The sequence below is a fragment of the Polistes dominula genome, unplaced genomic scaffold (assembly GCF_049000335.1).
Source record: "Polistes dominula isolate Pdom_NZ unplaced genomic scaffold, Pdom_raw_medaka contig_20, whole genome shotgun sequence".
Taxonomy (NCBI): Eukaryota; Metazoa; Arthropoda; class Insecta; order Hymenoptera; family Vespidae; genus Polistes; species Polistes dominula.
The window spans coordinates 761275-781263 of NW_028301147.1; the positions used below are offsets into that span (position 1 = coordinate 761275).

The 19989-nt window shown below is 35.9% G+C and overlaps 1 protein-coding gene and 2 long non-coding RNA genes across 3 annotated transcripts in view; 2 read left to right on the forward strand and 1 right to left on the reverse strand.

Annotated features, from left to right (window-relative positions):
- On the reverse strand, positions 1-19963 carry ninaC (STKc_myosinIII_N_like and MYSc_Myo21 domain-containing protein ninaC). The gene is given in 25 exon segments (XM_015322906.2): positions 1-349; positions 415-511; positions 603-808; positions 891-1123; positions 1868-1971; positions 2444-2658; positions 2754-2935; positions 3010-3087; positions 3164-3423; positions 3528-3817; positions 3961-4007; positions 4010-4418; positions 4650-4791; positions 4876-5086; positions 5296-5636; positions 5983-6182; positions 6248-6436; positions 6521-6706; positions 6769-6864; positions 6974-7064; positions 7139-7530; positions 10528-10632; positions 13521-13702; positions 13769-14045; positions 19458-19963. Coding segments are annotated over 24 exon segments (4842 nt in total). The 5' UTR covers positions 14025-14045; positions 19458-19963; the 3' UTR covers positions 1-19.
- Positions 1130-7326, forward strand: LOC149030879 (uncharacterized). Its single transcript, XR_016178227.1, has 3 exons — positions 1130-1872; positions 6553-6724; positions 7187-7326. It is a non-coding gene; the product is annotated as an uncharacterized LOC149030879 (long non-coding RNA).
- Positions 13885-19989, forward strand: part of LOC149030880 (uncharacterized) — a 24902-nt gene continuing 18797 nt past the window's right edge. The window contains exons 1-5 of the long non-coding RNA XR_016178222.1: positions 13885-14024; positions 14853-14995; positions 15129-15215; positions 16123-16383; positions 18119-18211. This is a non-coding gene — a long non-coding RNA (uncharacterized LOC149030880). The remainder of the gene's footprint in view (positions 14025-14852; positions 14996-15128; positions 15216-16122; positions 16384-18118; positions 18212-19989) is intronic.

A 19989-nucleotide genomic window follows, 5' to 3' on the forward strand; every position in this document is an offset into this window, starting at 1 on the left:
TTTCTTTTTTTTTTGGAATTTAGAGTTCAGAGACGTAGCCTTCGACGACAATTCCAGGAGCAAGTTCGGTGGTGATACTTTCAGAAACGTCGCCAGTATTGTTGCTGCGATCTCCACCAGCAGACCATGCACCTTCTCGACCATACTTTTCCGACATTCTGATCATTTCGTTGGGACTCCATTCGGAGGAATCTCTCCGACTACCACTGCTTCTGTAAACGACATTGGACTCGTATTGATCTTCATGGCTGATTGGACGTCCGTAAGGTGACGGGGAAGGAACATAACTGTCATAAACGGCAGTACGTTTCATCGAGGCACGTTGATGAGGTGTTTTTCTCAGCATCGCCTAATACGAATGATCAATATTATCATTTTATAGATAAATCTTTTGATTATTATCATTTGATTTACCTGAAAATTAAATGGTGGTTGATCGTCACCGCCTCTACTGCCGTCGTCATTGTTATTTCTACGACCCAACATTTGTAACTCTTGTATCGGATTAGGACTAGAAAAATGTAGATAAAAAAAACAAAAACAAAAAAGAACATTAGTATCGAATATCTAAATGAAAATTGAATGTTAAATTACGAACGAACCGATTGCCAGGTAGGGCATTGACATTTCGATTAATTTTGTCATCGAATTCCCAATCGTTTCCAGTATCTAAATTATTTCTACTTCGACTTTCCGAATTGTGAACATCGTAATTGCGTATTGGGGCTGGTGATACTCGGCCGTATGGAATTGGAGGTGGAGGTGCATGTTTCTTAGAACGTACTGACCCAGTATTCTCGTAATTATTCTACAAAATTCAAATCAAATGTCATCGATCATCGAGAGAAATCATCTCGATAAAATCATATCAATGTAAATATCGAACTTACTGAGCGAGGATTATGAGCGTTAGAAGATCCAATAGGACTACGATCGATAGCGGCAGCTTGTTGTAATCCGGTGTTACTGATTTTTGGCCGGGTTGTTGAATCTTCCGGTGGACATCGGACCGGGATATTCGGGTCTCTGGAAAACGGAGTGTTGATCAGACTCTGTCCCCCGCTGCCCGATGGGCGTTGTTGCACCACGCGATGTGGTGAGTTCGTCGTTTGAACCTCGACGTCTGAAAAATGCAGAGAGAATTGGATCGAGAATGATTTCTTTCTCTCTTCTTAGAGCAAGAGTCGATCCGATTTGTTCTTTCTTCTGTTCTTTTTCTTTTTTTTTTTTATATATTATTTCTATCTTTCTATAGATGCACGATACACGAGATTTTTTTCTAACCGTAAGAAGAATTATTACGCGATTGTTTTTAAATAGGAATCGGGTCGTTCGAGAATATTTTTATTATTGTCCTATAGATGAAGAAAACGCGCGAGTTCGATCAAATTATTCAGTTAAATAGTTGGTTGTGTTGTTTCTTTTTCTCTCTCTCTCTCTCTTTCTTTCTTTCTTTCTTTCTTTCTTTCTCTCTTTTCAAAATGATCTGTACGAATGATTTTTAAAACGTGATCTGTTTTTTTTTTTTTTTCGACGTTTAGCGTATAGAAGCTTACTCAATTGTTGATATTATTTTGTTAAGTGCTTGGGCCTGCATTTTATTACTGTTATATATTCTTCATTTTATTCTTCCCGTAGAATTGTCATTGTGCATGAAAATGAAGTGTGCAATACACAGTAGTTGGAATAGCTTCGTGGAAATTAGGAGAAGGAGGATGACGACGACGATGACGAAGAAGAAGAAGAAGACGACGACGAAGAAGAAGAAGAAGAAGAAGAAGAAGAAGCTTGCGGCGAATATTCTTCCCCTCAAGCTTTTTATCACGCGGGCCCGGAGAAGAAGATGATATTGAAAAACGATAGGCACCTCTGGTACGAGAGTTGACGATGTTGCTGCATGCCACCGTTTGTCTCCTTAATGGCGCGTCCCAGGGCTCGTGCTCGTCGTCAGAAGCCGATGACGACATCGATCTGCAGAACGTATTTCTCATTTGACGTCAAAGCTCAACCCGTGTGTGCTTTAGACGATCACATATCTTCGATAGAGATATACGTGCATACAAAATTGCAACGTAGAGAACATTCTTTTAGTTTTTTTATTTTTTTTTTTTTTTGTACGTGTGAATTATAGATCAGAGAAAGAGACTGGGACAAGCCATAGACATAAACACACATACACACACATACATGTAATAATAATAATAACACGAAGGGCTAAGGGCGTAAAAGGCAAGCGTAAGAAAGAAAATTGGAGCGTATTGTGTTTTGTTAAAGCAAAAATATTCGTGTCGTGTATTGAAGTTCAACTGTTTTTTTTTTCTTCTTCTTCTAATCATCTTAATCATTGCACACATGGAAAATTCGACACGACAATTTGTGCTTCTTCAAAATTGGGATGACTAAAATGGAAAAAAGCAAGATAATTTTGATTAATTCAACTCACCCAGTTTTCTTTTTCTTTTTCCCCGTATTGCTCATATAACTCGTATCGAAGTACGGCATTTCGCGATAAATGTCGAAGGGTAATTTGTTAACTTGAGGTGGTTTTGTCTGGCCTATGTATGAGGATGCTTTGATGTTCGGGTCAATTTTATCTAAAGGTATGCGTTCATTCGTCGCTTCTAGCGTCACCGCTATCGCTTGATTGTACAAATGAACCTTAAAAATCATTGATCAAACGTTTTAAAATTATTATTAATTATATGAAATTTTGTTTGTTTGTTAATAATAATCTCAGGTGACGACTGACTAACTTGTTGCGAAAAATGCACGAGGTCTTGAAAGCGGGCTGCACGGTAATGTAGGAGGACTTGAAATATGGTCTTCGATCTCCATTTGCTGCTGTAAAATTTGATGAAGTCCTTCGTTTCCTGATCCATTTCCTCCCCCTTCATCAACGGAGCAGTTTCCTTCCTCACAACATGACCCCTGTACGCTATTGGAGGATTGTCAGATATTATTATTTTTGTTTGTTTCTTTGACAAATGTCATTCTCTTTCTTCTTCTTACCTTTCTGTAGAATCAACGCTGCATCCTCTTGAGACAACTCTATCGATGGTTCCTTTTTCTTTATCGACGCTTTCTTCACTGAAACAATACCCGTTAGATTCGGCCGAGACAATGTTCTTCATAATATTTTCATCTCAGCTTATATTTTACCTACCAGTTTGTTTCTTCAGATTAACTACCTTAGTCGCGATATTTTTACGCGCCAAAAATGCTCTCATCATGCATTGAACTTTGACGATTTTTTTCACTTGGGTCTCATACAATCGCGACAAATATTCCTCGTTGTAATATTTTAAAAATACTTTTGTTTTACCAATTATCCATCCTTCCATTTTTAATCTCACCAATAGCAATCGACAATTGTCCTTGGTCATTTCTACGTTTTCATCGAAGTCGAATGCCAAAAATTTGTATCTGCATTATTAAAAAATCATCAAACAGATTATTCTGATTAAAATTTAATCAACAATAAGAATAGATGATGAAAAATAAAGAAATAAATAAACGAAGGATTGAACCTTCGTATGAATTCCTGAAAAGTTATTCTATAGGGATAGCCTCGTTGTCTGGCCTTGGCAGTGTCTAACACGGCTAGTGCTCTGATTTGTTGTCTCACTACGTCACGATAGAAACCTTGTGGTGTACCCTCAAGATCGGCACGAATGCATCTGATAAAATGCACCCCACCACTTCCACCACCCACCGAAAGGCTCTTCAAAATTTCTAAACTGGATGATCGAAATGTTGCTGCACAGGTTCTCATTTTACGGGTTTGAGAATATTGGCCTTTAGATGCAGTATTGTATTTCTAGATATATTAAATATTATTAATTGATAATATTTTTAATGTAACCCAATAATTTTCTATTTAATTTATTATATTGTATTGTTCGGAAAGTAATATAAGTATATCTGATATACAAATGAAATAGATAATTAAGATGTTGTTACCCTAAGTTTCGTAGTTTCTTGCATGATAGTTTCCCATTTACTTTTTTCGTTTTCTTTTCTTCCTTTTGTGGTGTATCAACAACTATCGTAAGACTACCAGATTTCGTTAATTTATTCGTAAACATTTGTTTGACCGTTTCAAACGAGGATAATCTCAAAGTTTCAATCATCTCTGGTGGAACAAAGTCTCGATTTTTTTCAGCAATTTCACTTGCATCGTAAACGAGTTTTCCTGTATAATGAGCTACGGTAAATTCATGTGAGCTGATTTGTTTTATATGTGTCCCTTGGATTCTTCTGATCTTTTCAAAAATATATTGAACGTCCTGTAATTGTCTAGATGCATCATCTATAATATGAAACAATCCGGTATCCTTTCCCATTAGTTGATCTATCGCTTCTTTGTTATCGTAAAAATGTAATTTTTGAATTGTTATGTCTTCCTCTTCTTGTTCTTGCTAAAAATTTGAAAAATCATACTTTTATTTCAGAATAAGTTTATTCAAATGTTTGTGTACACTAATGTGGGATTCGTGAAGAAAATTGGAACGCTGGACTGGACTGGATCGGGGAACTCGAACCACGGATCTTTCGCTTTTGGGGCGACTGCTCTTTTTAATCAATTGAGCTATCCAGGGCCCACCGACCGTCCCACACTAATGTGTATCGTCAATTAAAATCATTCTCACCATTTCCCAAGCAAATATTCGTTGATTGTAATGACATTGCATTTGTTCATTGGTTGTGTTAACAAACAGTTGTTCTATACGATTAACCGCGAAACATTCGAAACCAAAAAGATCGAGCACACTTATGGAATATTTGTCACCACTGAAACGTAAAATGAAATCAAATTAATTCGTAATTAATGAAAAATATGACAAATTGTTTAAAAGAAATTAGAACGTGTCTTACAAAAGTGTACGAGTAACCGTGAACTTGAGGTTTATCATATTAATCAGCCAATCAACTAATCTTTGATAAATCGTATTAGCTAATACATCTCTTGCTTCTCTTGCTTCCTCACAGGTATGTTTTTTACGAACTGCTGCACCTTTTCTAATTAAGCAATAATTCATTAAAGCCCAAGAGAATTTTTTCGGATCCAAATCGAGCAACTCAGCGACTGAAATAAAATATCTACAGTTTCAAATTTGTTATCTACAAAATGAAATAGTAGGTTGTTTGTACGGACGACACGGTACGCGTAATGTTCGTAAATTAAATTCACAGCGCTACAAGGCGCTGTGTTCGTTCAGGGCAAGTGTCCATAGTCGAACGCCAAAAGGTGCTGTTTTCCAACGAAAGGGTTAAATTAATAATAAATTTCGTTACCTCTGTTTGCTGTTTCATTGCTGTCCATTTCAGCAACACCATTGCTACCCTCGACAAATCGTATTTCTCCGAGTAATAAAATGGCAGCTAATATTTTCCACAACGTGTCACAATATTCTTCCATTTCCATGATCTTCAAGTTTTCTTTCATTACACCAAATCTGGTCACGTTTCCATCAGGATCATTTCTAACTTTGAACGATCGTTTTCTTTCGTTACCCCTTTCACTTATTCGAAGATAACGCATTCTTCTACCACTTGGAAGATTATAATTTCGTAATTTTCCAGCTGCATCAAGGCCGTCGTAAAAATAATAAAATATGTGAAAATTTGATTGATTCCTGAAATTAAATAATTCGTGAATTTAATATTCGATAATTGAAGTTTTATAAATGTTTAAGCTTCTGCAAATCGAACAGGGTTTCTCGTAGCTACTACGAAGCCTCGTGAAGTATCAACCCTTTCTACATGCAAAGTTTGAGTAGTTGCAGATAACAGGGGCACTCGATTGAACAGGATGTTTAGGTTTATAGGTTGTTTCAATTTGAATTATTATTATTAGTAATTGAAAATAATATTATTAAGATCGTTATTAAATTATTTAATCCTTTTCGTAACGAGCTACCCATACAGGTGATTTTATTTATCGAAATTAATTCGTTTTATTAAAAATTAATAAACACGTACCTGTCGCGAGTAGAAACTCGCCATTTTTCCAATTGATAAAGCCAAAATATTGCACCGGATGCTTTCCCAGAGGAACCAAAAGTCGTTTGAATTTGCAACACACATCTCGTTGAATTTGGATTGAGCGGTGTAGCAGCATTGCTGAATACGTGAATCACTTTCAAAGCACGTAACAATCTCGATCCGGTGTCTTGTAAACTCTAGAATAATGTAAATGATAAATGTTCATAATAATTGTAAATATTTCATAAAGAATTATACTCGCCTTTCCAAGGAACATTAAATGTTCAATTGCATGCAACATGTTGGTCGTCTTTCCCGAATTACTTTCACCAGAAAATAAAATGTGTTGGGGTTCTTCATTGTGAAGTACATCTTGATAAGCACTATCTGCTACCGAATAAACGTGTGGTGCATTATCCGAACGTGATTTGCATTGATATTTGGTATGATCCTAAATTTAAAATCAATTGTCAATTAGATTACGAATTTATTTGAATGTATTTTTGGTAGACATTGTTGTTTTTTATTTGTTTACTTGTGGTCCATAAATGTCGTGTCTTTCGTTAGGATTGAGTATCAAAAGAACATCCCCGACAAATGTATGAAAGTGTCCTTGTTGCAATCTTTCATGCAACTCGTCCAATATTGCATCCTCCGTTAAAACTTCGAGTGCTGCGAGATCTTCCGTGAACATGGCTTCCGGTGGTTTGGTTTGATGCGTCTGATCAATAAATTTCAAGTACGTAGAATTTGATTTTGATTTTAATGTTGTTCAGTTTTTACCTTTAACAAATTTTTACGAACGATCGCTTCCGGTTGTCTACCTTCTTTACCCTTTTCCAAAGCGTCCATAGCCAATGCTTTTATTTCTTGAGCCAACTATACTCAAGATTAAAATAAAACGTAAATTATAATCGGTCGATTTTTTATTGTTTTTTTTTTTTTTTTTAAATTTATAACAATTAATAATAATAAAAAAAGAATCTACCAAATAATCGTTTTCCGGTAATTCCGATAAAAAAGGATGTTCGATGATTTCAGCCATGAATGGTCTGTTGTCAGGATTTTTTTCTAAACATCTGTAAAAATATATTATATAAATTTTTGATTGATTGTGTAAATGTATAATTTTTCAAAAAACAATGCAACATACTCTGAAATAAAATCATTGAAATTTTGTGTCCAATTGGATTGTCTGTAGAGAGTTGGTGGTGGATTACGAACGATTTGGAACAAGGCACGAGTAGGATGCATATCTTGAAAGGGTGGTCTACCATCAGCCAATTCAATTGCAGTGATACCAACAGCCCAAACATCGGCACGACTTCCATATCCACTATCGGAACCAGCTGTTTTACTGGTAACCATTTCTGGAGCCATCCAATTTGGTGAACCGATGCAAGTATTTCTTTTACCTAATTCTCCTTTGATCATTTTTGATAATCCAAAATCAATTAGCCTAATTTCACCCTCTTTCGTTAATAATATATTGCTGCCACGTACGTCACGATGAATGATATTATTTTCGTGTAGGTGTATCAATGCCTGAAGAAAAAAAGAAAAACACAAGAAAACAATTGTATTAATAGGTAGGAGGATGAATAAGAAGAAAAAGGTGTAGGAAGTTGGAAGAGAATGGTGAAGGTTGGTACGCCCGGTATCTTTCAATAAATCCCCTCTTTATAGATTTACTGCAAATTGAACGATCTATAATTTGCTGCCTGCCGTCTCGCTGACTGCGTAACAAGCGATGCCAGTTAAAGTGAACGAGAAGAAAAAAGGGGTTTGAAGTTGGCATGCGCATGAAATCATTAATACATCGGTTGGATTTCGTGTTACTCTCGACAACCATTTAATTATGTTCGCTGTTTTTTTTTTTTATGTTGCAAGCATAATTATTATTTCAAAAATATGCATAACTAATTACAAGATTAAATTTTTATTATTATTATTATTTATAAAAATATTGCGCCTGTAGGAATGCAACCCTCCAGACACAATTTGAAAATGTTGCTTGCGAGCACCATCTGTTGGGACGGAATTTTTTTTAAGTCCAAACTGTTTATACACGCGTGTAGTACGGGTTGCCTATCTTTCGGGCAGAAGACAAATTTCGTCTCAACAGATGGCACTCGCAAGCAACATTTTTAAAGTGTGTATGGAGGGTTGCATTCCTACAGGCGCGCATTTTTTTATAATTATTAAATGAATAATTAAAAAATAAGAATAAAAATAATAATATATAATAAATTATTTTACACTTGATATTTATGCACTCGTCTCATTCTCTTAAAACTTGAATTTTTCGAAGGTTTTTACTTCTAACTTGTATCATCTGCACACACGTTTTGTTTAATGATAATAAACACAATGATCGATAGAAAATACGTATAAAAATATTAGTAAATAATTAAGGAGAAAAATAATGAGTAGAAAGTAGAGAGAGAAAGTAGAGAGAGAGAGAGATGATAAGTGTAATAAATAAAAGGTGTTTTATAACAGTTACGTCGTCGTACTTTGAGAATCTTCGTTTCTACGACGGACAGGAGAAATAAAATGAAACAAATTTTTTTAGCGTTTTCATAGCGAATCGTCGGCGAGGAGGTGGGTAAACGCTTTTTCGCGGCCATTTGTTTCACATGTAATTTGCCGGTATTAAACGTCAGCGTGGTCTGATTTACCGTACGACCTAGCGTGCTCGAATCGCTACCGTGCCAACAAGTATTCGCGAGATGGAAACTAAAAAGAAAAAGAGAAAGAGAGAGAGAGAGAGAGAGAGAGAGAGAGGAATATAAAAAAGAATTTTTTTTAAATGAGAAAGAAAGAAAGAGAGAGAGAGAGAGAGACCTCCCAAATACCGCATCCGTTGCGCTTCCAAGTTGACGGAAAAACGTTTGGACGTTTAACTTTAACGCGAATTATTGACTACCTGTGTATATAACGAATAAAAATAAATCTCTTACAATTAGTGTTAGTTAAAAATAAAAAAAAGAAGTAAATGATTGGAGTGGTAAGACAAGGACCACACATAGCGCGTGTTAAACGATTTCAAACGGAAATAGGCGTTTACCTGTGGCGTGCCACTCGTCCGTGTATCCTGCGACCTTACACGTTTTTCCAAGCTTTTCATATTTTTATTCTTACTTTTATTTTTGTCTTGTTTTGTTTTTTTTGTTTTGTTTTTTTTTTTTTTTTTGTAATATGTTTCCTGCGCAAAGTATGACTTTAAAGGGCTATTTGGTACGTACGAACGAACCTAAACGATCTCTCTACCTCAGTTGTTAATTATACATCTTAAGATCGTGTCATTGTAAATCCTTGCCCTCAGATCTCTCGGTTTCCATCGGTTGTTACGTTAAATGATAGTTCAAATGATAGGTTCGAATGTTACTTTTAGTTTTTTTAAAATCTTACCTTCTATTTCAATACTCAATACTTACTTTTTTTCTTATTTCTATATTAAGTTGATTCACATGGTATATATTATCTTTTGATTTTTCAATCATATTTTTTCTATTCACATTTATTTTTAATATTAAATAACAAATTTGTTATAATTATCATTGCAATTAGAATTTTAATATATAATACTCGTCATACTAGTCAACGAATTACCTTATACCGCCATCTGTTACCGTATCTGATTATAAATTGAGATATAAACTATCCTATCTTTTAAGTTGAATGAAACTGCACATAGTGTGCAAAATTTGATTAAAATCGGTTCACTAGTTTAGAAGTCCATTGCGGACAAACAACGTCACACGTAATTTCTATATATATTATAATTTTATTATATACAATTATATATAATTTGTTATTTATTATGAAAAATAAATAACAAATTTATTCTAATAATATATCATTGCAATTATTTCTCTAATAAAAATAATACTTTGATTTATTTTTTCTTCTTCTTACATGACGTTAATTAAAAATGTTAACAAGTGTTGCAGTTAAAGATCTTGAACTAATGAACAAAAAAATAATTATTCGGGATATTTTAAGAAACCTATTTTTTTTAATGTGTATTTTTTTGTTTTTTGTTTTTTAAGAGAAGTCTACGTAAAGATGGAAAGTAAGAAGAAATCAGGAAGAAGAAGAAGAGGGGGTTCTGTTACGTTCGTTTACCGATCGTAAGAGATTCCGAGAGAATTCAAGTTTCTTTTTATTCAGGATATAGAAAGAAGAAGAAGAAGAAGAAGAAGGATACATACGAGTCGAATAAAATAAAATAAAATAAAATAAAATAAAATAAAATAAAGAAAGAAATAAGGCAGGGAGCCTTTGGTTAGCGAGGTGCTTAATTAGCGAGCTATCTCGGCTGTCTTATTTGCGATTTATGCTCCAAGGGTATAGTTGACTATACTCGACCAATCGAGTTTATATCTTTTGCAAAAGTTGTCTCACAATAATCAGTTTCTTTGTCAGAACTAACTTTAACTATCAAGTTCATTCATTCTTTCTTTCTTTCTCTCTCTTTTTTTTTTTTTTTTTTTTTTTATATTTACAGATAATATCGTTTTATTTCAAATGGCTTACCTTGATTACCTCCTTAAGTATATAAGCGATGTGTTCTTCACGCATTTTTTTGTTCGAAGCTATGAGTCCTCTCACCAAGTCCATTACCGATCCACCTTCGCAAAGCTAAAGAAAAAAAAAAGAAAAAAAGCAAATAAATGTAAAATTATGAAAGTAACGTTTAGAATTGAGACACGTACCATTACTAAATATCATTTACATACATCTATGTAAATATGGTACCATTACACCAATACCATTCAGGACAAATACATACACCTAAGTGTGTGTGGTGTGTGTGTGTTTTTATCTACACCCACCTATCATATACATTCACCCACGTAATAATACTGAAAATACGTCATTTTTTAATCTAATGGCATTTAAATAAATTACAAAAGCAAAATTCAATTCTTAGTTCATTTAGATCGTGTCTCTATTCGAGAGAGAGAGAGAGATAGAGATAGAGAGAGAGAGAGAGAGAGATAGAGTGAGAGTCCAAGGTCCTGTGTAACCGTGATTGAAATACCAACGTAATTGCGGAAGCAATTTGGACGATGTAGTAGTAAGACTATCCTCCAGAATTAACGTTGCTTTTTGTTTGATTTTTTTTAATTTTTTTATTATTATTATTATTTTTTTTTATCACGTTGTTAATCGTTCTACCAAACAAACTTATATATCTTGTTCTTTTTTTCTCTTTCTTTATGAATTTTACGTTTAACCGATAGTTTAATTAATCCTTCGAGTATTGAATTATTTGTACATTTTTATGTATATATATATATAACAAATTTAATTTGTTGCTATAGCTATATGGATTTTTATATGTAAAAGTAATACATTTTATTTGAAATATTTACATTTTTGTATTAATATTTATTATATATTTTTATTTGTATCTTTTATATATATATATATTTTATTAGGGGTGCCCCGACACGCGTTGCTGTGGCTCACAATCAGTCTAATACACACGTCTTTAAATCAACGAATTACCTTATACCGCCATCGAAACAAATAATTGGCAATAAAATAATATTGCGATTATAAATTGGAGCTATAAACTATCCTATCTTTCAAGTTGGATGAAACTGTACAAAGTGTGCAAACTTTAAATAAAATCGGTTCAGTAATTTAGGAGTATATTGCACACAAACAACGTGACACGTAATTTATATCTATTAAGATAATATTTAAATTTATATTTTATTTGGTATATATTTATATAAGTTTCTTAAATTCTGATGACAAGTCTCACTTGTCAAATGTACCTGAAGAATTAAAAATGAAGCAAATCAAACAGAGAAACATAGACAAAATAGGAAAATAATTTTTTTTTCATTTAATTGAACTCGAAAGAATGTATTGACGATTAATCGGAACATTTTCGTAGAACCCTATTTTTTTTATTTTTTTTTTTATTTACGTATAGAGAAACGTTGAAACGATTTCAGCACAGATGATCATCGTCATCGTCGTCTTCTTCTTCTTGGTAGTTCGTGTGCAAGCAAGCAAATCGTAGGGCTTCGTAAAACACGCGTACGATATGAAATACAACCGACGATAAATCCTGTCGAGTGCGCAAAGTGCATCCTCCTTTTTTTCTCATTCCTCCCCCTATTACTTTCAACCCTTAATCATCTTTTCTTTTTTTTTTTTTTGTTGATATTGTTCCTATTGCCATTGGATTTTCCATCCCTTTCGAATGTTTCATTTGTCATTTAGCTAAGCTAGCAAGAAATGATGATTATTATCATCATCATTATCATTATCATCATCATCATGGTAAAATATTTGTGCGTTTGGATAACGTATGATCGATCAAGAAACCATTTTCTTTCTTTCTTTCTTTCTTTCTTCCTTTCTTTCTGAACTGAGCCAAAGTGAACCGAACCGACGAGAATTCGTCGCTTTATCCGAGGATAAGTAATCATATTTTTGTTTTCACCGTGGAGGTCCGCCCGTAAATTAGGGCAGCGACATGCTAGGCCTCACCTGCGCACACAAACGAGTTTAATGATTGTTTAATGGCCACGCGTGTCGTAAATAATCCGTGTATTCGACCGTCTCAAATGCTTGAAATTGCCTTCTGCTCGAGGCACACGAGGTACAAGCCGAGGCCCTTTTGCTTCTGGCCTCGTTTCTTTCCTTTCTTCCTCACCTCTCGACCCCTCACTACCTCTCTCTTCTTCTCTCTCTCTCTCTCTCTCACTCACTCTCTCATTCTCTTTGCAAGATTCCCCCCCTCCCCTACTCTCCCCCTACCCTCACCCCCCCACTTCTTTTGCTAGAAAGGGTGAAACGAAGAGAAAGAAAATTACGACATTAAACAATGACAAACGTGTTCCAAATTGTCTTTACGAAAGATCCACCAATGGTTGGTTAAACGTGTTAGAATGCAGATTTTTAATCATTTACATTTATTAAAGGTTTGTCAAAGGTTTTCTTTAAGGTTTTAGTAATATATATATATGTGTAGTTAGGTTGAAAAGTTTGAAGGCTTGCAATTAATTTTTGTTGCAGTTACAATTAAACAAAAGTTGATAGTTTTGAACTACTGTTATTATAAATTTACTATGTTTAGTTTAATTTATGTTATTAGTTTGTGTAATATATAAAACAAACCCTTATTTAAAAAAAAAAAAAACAATCCTATTGAAATAATTACTTTTAAAATGTTAAAACGTTTTGTAAGTAGAACAAGTAAAATTCAATAATACTTATTTATGCATCATCAGAACATACTTGAACATTTCATTTGTTTAATTTGTTGTTCAAACGTTTGTAATTTTCCATAACACTGCTTTTGATATTTTTAATTTAAAACAAAAGGTTATAAAAATGACAAATGAGAATACGAATACGAGTTAAGATATCAAATGTGTCAATGTGATGCTAACAGTTCGATTGTCAGTCGAGTGTTATTTAATTAATGAAATGATTCGTTTATTATTTCAAAGCTATACGAGGATGTAAAAATGAATTTTGAAAACAATGTAATAATTATTCACCTCCATGACGAACCATATTTGATCGTATTCCGTTTTTTTTCCAGATCTTCTACGATAAATCCCATAGAAGTCAGGAAGATTTGAATGTCCAGCAAAATCTCGCAAAACTCTGTACTCCTCAACAATCAATGCTTGTGTTTCCGGTGTAAGTTTTTGTATTTTAATGGCAACCTTTTTATTACCTGTAATCAAAAATTCATAATATAGAAAGTCAATTAATTATTAACAGTAAATAAAGTTGATTTTACCAGCTTGTTGATCGACAGCTTCGTAAACGTCACCACAGACACCGGAACCAATGACATCCTTGAGAACATATCTCTTTTCTGGATCCTGTATGCTGTCCAATCGTTGAAGAGTACCTTGACTAGTGGGCCCACTTTTATCTCGTATATCAAAATCATCATCATCATCGTCATTTGGGTCACGATATTTGCCAGTGCGTCTTCCACCCCCACCACCACCACCGGATCTTCCTCTTCTGTCGTAATCGTAATCGTCCATGTAAGTAATTTCTTCGTTTATCTATCAACCATTAGAAAAAAAACAAAATGAACAAATGAAAATTAGATGAAAGTAGATTGGGGCTTTCCTAATTGGGGTTATGGTCAAATGGTATCGAAATAAATTCATTATGATATATAATAGGGGAGGGGGGGGGGCAAAAAATATGTAAAATATTGGCAAAGAATAAAGTGCCTTGCGATTACTCGAAGTAGTAGACGACGAAGCGATTTTGCAGAGTGCACGACACTCGATGATTCGTCGATGCGTAGAGAGGATCGTGTCGCATCAATCGCCCTTAGAGGAGGATGACTCTCTTCGAACCGTACTTGGAATATTTTTAAGTGACTTTGCTTGCCACCGTCGCCACACCGTCACCAAAGACTATGACTATGACTATGACGAAGACAACAATGACGACGAAGCTTTTGCTGTGCTTCCATCACAAAGCCGAGTGCTAATTATATTCATTCTCGAGAGGGATCCCCCCCCTCCCCCATGAACGAGAGGTAATCGCTAATTAGTAGCTTGCCTTCCTCCCGAAAACTTACACGATTATCAACAATTCGTGATGCATTCATGAACCTTGGGTATCACAAGACGAGGATATAAACATTATATTAGTTTTTTCTTTTCCTTTGTCATTCTTTGCAAATAATTAATTTCTTTCTTTGTAAATCAAATTATAGGATAAATAGTAATTACTATAATAATTATAATTATTATTGTACTTGAATATTATTGAAACGTTTATTATATTAATGTTTTTTGTGTTATATTAATATACTTGTAAATAATTAATTTCTTTCTTTGTAAATCAAACTACAGGATAAACAAGGGGTCGGGCAACCTGAGGCAACCCTGACGAAACCCTGACGAAATCCTGACAACAACAAGGTTGTTGTTTGCGAACAACAAGATTGCTCTTTATTGGCGCATTAGCGGATTTTTTGCTACGGTGGCGTTAATACGTAAATACCTATAATTATTATATTTGGAATATTATTAAAACAAATATGAGAATTAACGTTTATTATATTAATGTTAGTTTTGTAATCAGTCTATTATCAAATAAGGTAAAATTCAACGTTCTATATCGGTCAGTTACAGATACTTTTACGAACGAAAGAACGGAGATCTAAAACGACCATGGTCATGCGGGGTACTTGTGGGGCTACGGAAACATCGTAGGTGGGTACATATCCCATTTATCGGATCCCGAGGATTACGTAAGATTATTTAACGTGTATGCGGATCCACATGCTCATCGATACAACTCTCTCTCTCTCTCTCTCTCTCTCTCTCTTTCTTTTATATGAGGTTTTTTTTTTTATTAGTTAGATATTACTTTACGTAATACGATATTTCTATGTCATTTCACAACAAATCATTCTCATTTATTTTATCTGTACTTTACAGGATCACTTTTCTTCTACTTCTTCTTCTTTCACTTCTTCTTCTACTTCTTCTTCTACTTCTTCTACTTCTATTTCTTATTGTCTATATTATTTTATCGTTTATCGTTCCAACTATTACGGGGAGACTGTTTTAATCTCGTTTCTTGTGACGTTCCTTCCTTCATCCATTCTTTACCACGCAGTTGATAAGCTTCACCGGCACGTAAAGCTCTCTCTTTCTCTCTCTCTCTCTCTTTCTCTCATACTTTCTCTCTTTAATCGGATCATCGTTCAAAGTCTCTCGGAAGTCTAGTTTTTTTTTTCTTTTTTTTTTTTTTTTCCAGTCGAGGTATATTTCACCAATGTCTTTCTACGTTAGGGGGCGACTCTTTCTCTCTTTCTCTCTCTCTCTTTGATGGAAAAAAAAATGAGAATTCATGTAGAAATTGGGGGTGGATCGAATGGTGCATAAAATACTGATGGGTATATCGAACGGGAAACTACCATTGGGTAGACCCTAGATGTAGATGGGAGAACAATATTATTTCGGGATCTCAAAGAAATGGGCTACGGGGATCGCTCAGGGACGAGGAGAACAGTGGCGAGATTTGCGTATTTGCTGCAATGAACTTTTCAGTTCTTAATGTTAATTAATAATAATGATAATAATAATCTGTCAATCTTTCTTTTTCTGTCATTAGTTTCGAAACTGGCGAAATTTTTCCCACAAAGTGTACTTGGACAAGCTTCTTCTTACCCTTTTAAAGAGAGCGGCGCAAGTTCTGCTGCACTTCCCCTGTTGGATGATGCGTTAGCGCGCGACAGAGTGAGAGACGACAGGGGAGTGGGGGAAAGGACAGGACGAAGGGGATAAAACTCGGATGAGGATGGAAATGAGAGACGAGAACAAGAAGAAAGAAATAATGGAAGGAGGAGATGGAGGAGGTGGAGGACAAGTCGAGGCGAGTAGCACGAAAAAGTTTTTCTGAAATCACGGCCCCGAAGTCGTCCTTTTCCTTTTCCTCCCTCGACTCCACCTTCTCTCTCTCTCTTTCTTTTCCCTCTTTCTCCTCCCTGTTTGTACTCCTTTTGCTTCACCTCCTTCTTCTTCTTCTTCTTCTTATTCTCAATGTTTTTTTTTCGACATGGCGTGCAGTCGAGCATCAATAATTTAGCGCCCCTGTCGTACCAATAAACTCACGACTCTCTGAGACAAAGCGACTAGTAAAAGCTAATATATGTGTGTGTATTTGTATGTGCGAGAGAGAGTGTGAGAGAGAGAGAGAGAGTTGGTCGGTCGATCAACAACGAGCGTGCTTTGCTTTTCTTACGGTCGTTCACATATAGTCACTCGCGACGCGTATTTTCTTTCGCTTTAACCCTCTCTCGCTCGTTTTATCTTTCATTTTCTCTCTTTCTTACTCTCTCTCTCTCTCTCTCTCTCTCTCTCTCTCTATCTTTCTTTTTCTCGCTCTCTTTCTCTGTTCGATTACAAGCGACAAGAAGCTGCATTACACGGGACACGCCGCGCCGACAAATCGACGGATTATGCTGGACGAGCGTCGGGAGCCATCGCGAATAAATGAATTGGCTAACGATCCTGAATTCTCTACCACCACCACCACCACCACCACTACCACCACCTCCCTTCTTCCCCCTTTTCTCTCGCTTCCTTTTTTTTTTTCCAAACTCCGATGCACAACCAACCAACCTCCTTTTCTTTCTTTCTCTCTCTTTTTCTCTAACGGTGCGAACGTAAAGACGCACGATCTGTGTTAGGATTTATGTGAATTGAAAAAAAAAGTTAATGTGCTGTGTGAAATAATTTTTGTTGTTGTTGTTGTTGGTTTTAATTTTGACTTTTACAACAATTTTCATAATTATGAACAGATATTTATTATTTATTTATTTTTTCCCCCCTTGAATTGTTGTTTCAGTCTCAAATTTACGATAATCGTAGGGGAGAATCGTAAGACGATGATGGTTCCTGTTCAAGTAGGAGAAGGGTAGGGGCAACTTAATTTTCTCATAACGACTGTGGGAAAGTTGATATCTCGTGAAGAAGCAGAAGGAATGTTGTTTTAGTCCCGCGAAATCTTTCGGAAGAAGCGAGACCAGTGTCCAGGAAGGAAACAGAAGGGGTGGGGTCAATCGTTTTCTCGGCCCAGTTCCAGCAATTCTTTCAACTTCCAAAAGGAACGTTTGACGTTTTCTTCTTCTTTTTTTTTTTTTTTATACGATGGGCCAAAGGATTTGTTTTATTTCTAAATTCTTGGCAAATTAACGAGACATTTCGTTTAACTTTTCCCCGTACTCCCACCCACCCCCTTCCCACTCTTTTGTGATTTCTTTTGGATACGAGGTTTGAAGCAATAGATATAAAGGAAATATTTCAGAATTAGATGAACCCATGGAAAATTTGTTTAAATAAACGAACACACGTAACAGTAAAGGTGTGTGTGTGTGTGTGTGTATGTGCTGTACAGGGGTTGATGCGATCAAAGGAAAAATACAAGTTTAAAACGAGTAGAAGAATCGAAAGAGTTTCTTGTCGTCGCCACCACCAAGGCACCAGCATCACCACCATCACTACCATCACTTGCACCATCATCATCATCATCATCATCACCATCATCACCATCGTCATCACCACCACCTTGTCCATCTTCTTGTCTTTACTTTGTCAACCTTTTACAGACACTCGAAGATCGATCCTTTCGGCAGATAACGCATTCGTCTCTTCGCTCATGGAATTCCAGTGGACAACTCGAAGGTGTCGCGCTTTACCTGGTGTGTATGTGCGCTTTCTCTTCCTCTCTTTCTTTATCTTTCTGTTTGTTGCAGATCGAAAAATCCGTTGAGGAGATGAGGTCCGCGAGATCGTACGTTATTTCCGTCGGAGGGCTTAATCGTTACCAGGAATCTCAGCTCGGTTCTTATTCCTCGAAGCTCATGCAACATTTAACTTCTCCTTACGATCGATCTTTCATTGCTTTTTCTTTTATATTCTCTCTCTCTCTCTCTCTCTCTCTCTCTCTCTCTGCATTTTTTGTTTCTTTCTTGTTCGACTTTGTTTTATCGTAGACGAAAATTCTTCTTATTTCTTACATTCATATTTAAGTTCCTTTTTTAGATTGGAAAAATTTTCACGCGAATCACGGATTTGAGCAAGGGTTGGGGGATGGGGATGGGGATGGGGATGGGGATGGGTTGGGGGATACGACGATTGGAGAAATACGACCTGGCCGAAAGAGGAGGAACTTAGTCGTTTGGTCGTTTTTGTTATACACTTGTTCACGAGCGTCGAGGGAAACGGTCGTGCTTACGTACGTACATAAGGTCCTCTTTCTTTATTTCCTTCTTTCTTTCTTTCTTTCAAGGGTCGTCGTCGTTGTCTTGTCTTCGTCTTCTTCCTTTTCGTTCGATTCACCACTCGTCGTCGCACGTCTCTTTTTCTACGCATCCTCGCAAAATATCGTGGAACACGTGTTCCGTCACCTCGAAGACGAGTATACCGTGGAACGTAAAGAAGAGAAAAGAAAGAAAGATTCGTCGTATTTCTTCTTCTTCTTTTTCTTGCGTATAGTTGACATTCGGCTAAAGGAGGGGGGGGGGGGTTCGGTAGTAGATTTTTCAAAAAGTAACATTATCAATGAATACGCAAAATAAGTCATTTTTCACGTAGAATAAATAATATTACGAAAAGTTTGTAAAGGTGTGCGCGAATGCAATTGCTGAATGGGTGAAGAGGGGAAACGAGAAGAGTGGTCTCTCTTAACCGACTCGGCAACTCACTTTTAATTAAGACGTCTGGCAAGTCGCAGTAAGCAAGTTTGCACAAGGAAGCTAGCAAGCTAGGAAGCAAGCAAACAAGCTAGGAAGCAAGCAAGCAAACAAACAAGTAAGCCCTAAGGCGTACCAGGTCTAGCAATGTTTCGTAGTCTAGTTCTTGACTAGTACTACGAGTTGTTTGTAATATTTAACTAAGAGCTGTATACATGTGTAGTAGAAGAGTTTCTTATAAAAGAAAACGTACCACCAACAATAACACCCCAAACAGTAGCAAGTAGAAGGCAACAGCAGCAGTGTAAGCAGCAGCACCACCATAAACAGAGTCCCAAACACCGCACCGACGAGCAAGCAAGCAAGCCACCACACCACCACCAACAGCAGCAGCAGCAGCAACAACAGCAGCAGCAGTAGGACGCTGTAGTGCAAAGGGGGAAAAGACTGAGGCTCCTTCTTTCTCGCGAGGAAGGAAGGGGCGGCTTGGCTTCCATGATCCAATAACGCCGACTTAATTAACTAACTGCTAACTCGCAAGCTTGTTAGCTCATTGATTTCGTTTTCAGCGCATAGTCGTCTTCTCTCAACGCGTCCGTGTCTACCGCCGTTAATTTTATTATTATTATTATTACATTTTATTTAATATTAAAAATAGATCTATTGAAATTCGTCTTCTTTTTGGATAATCTCATGGCAGGTAGCCAGTCGTCAATCAGTTCGTTTCAAATGTTCCGATTGATTCGAATGACAATAAAGCGAGAAACTTACTGGATAGGTACGAT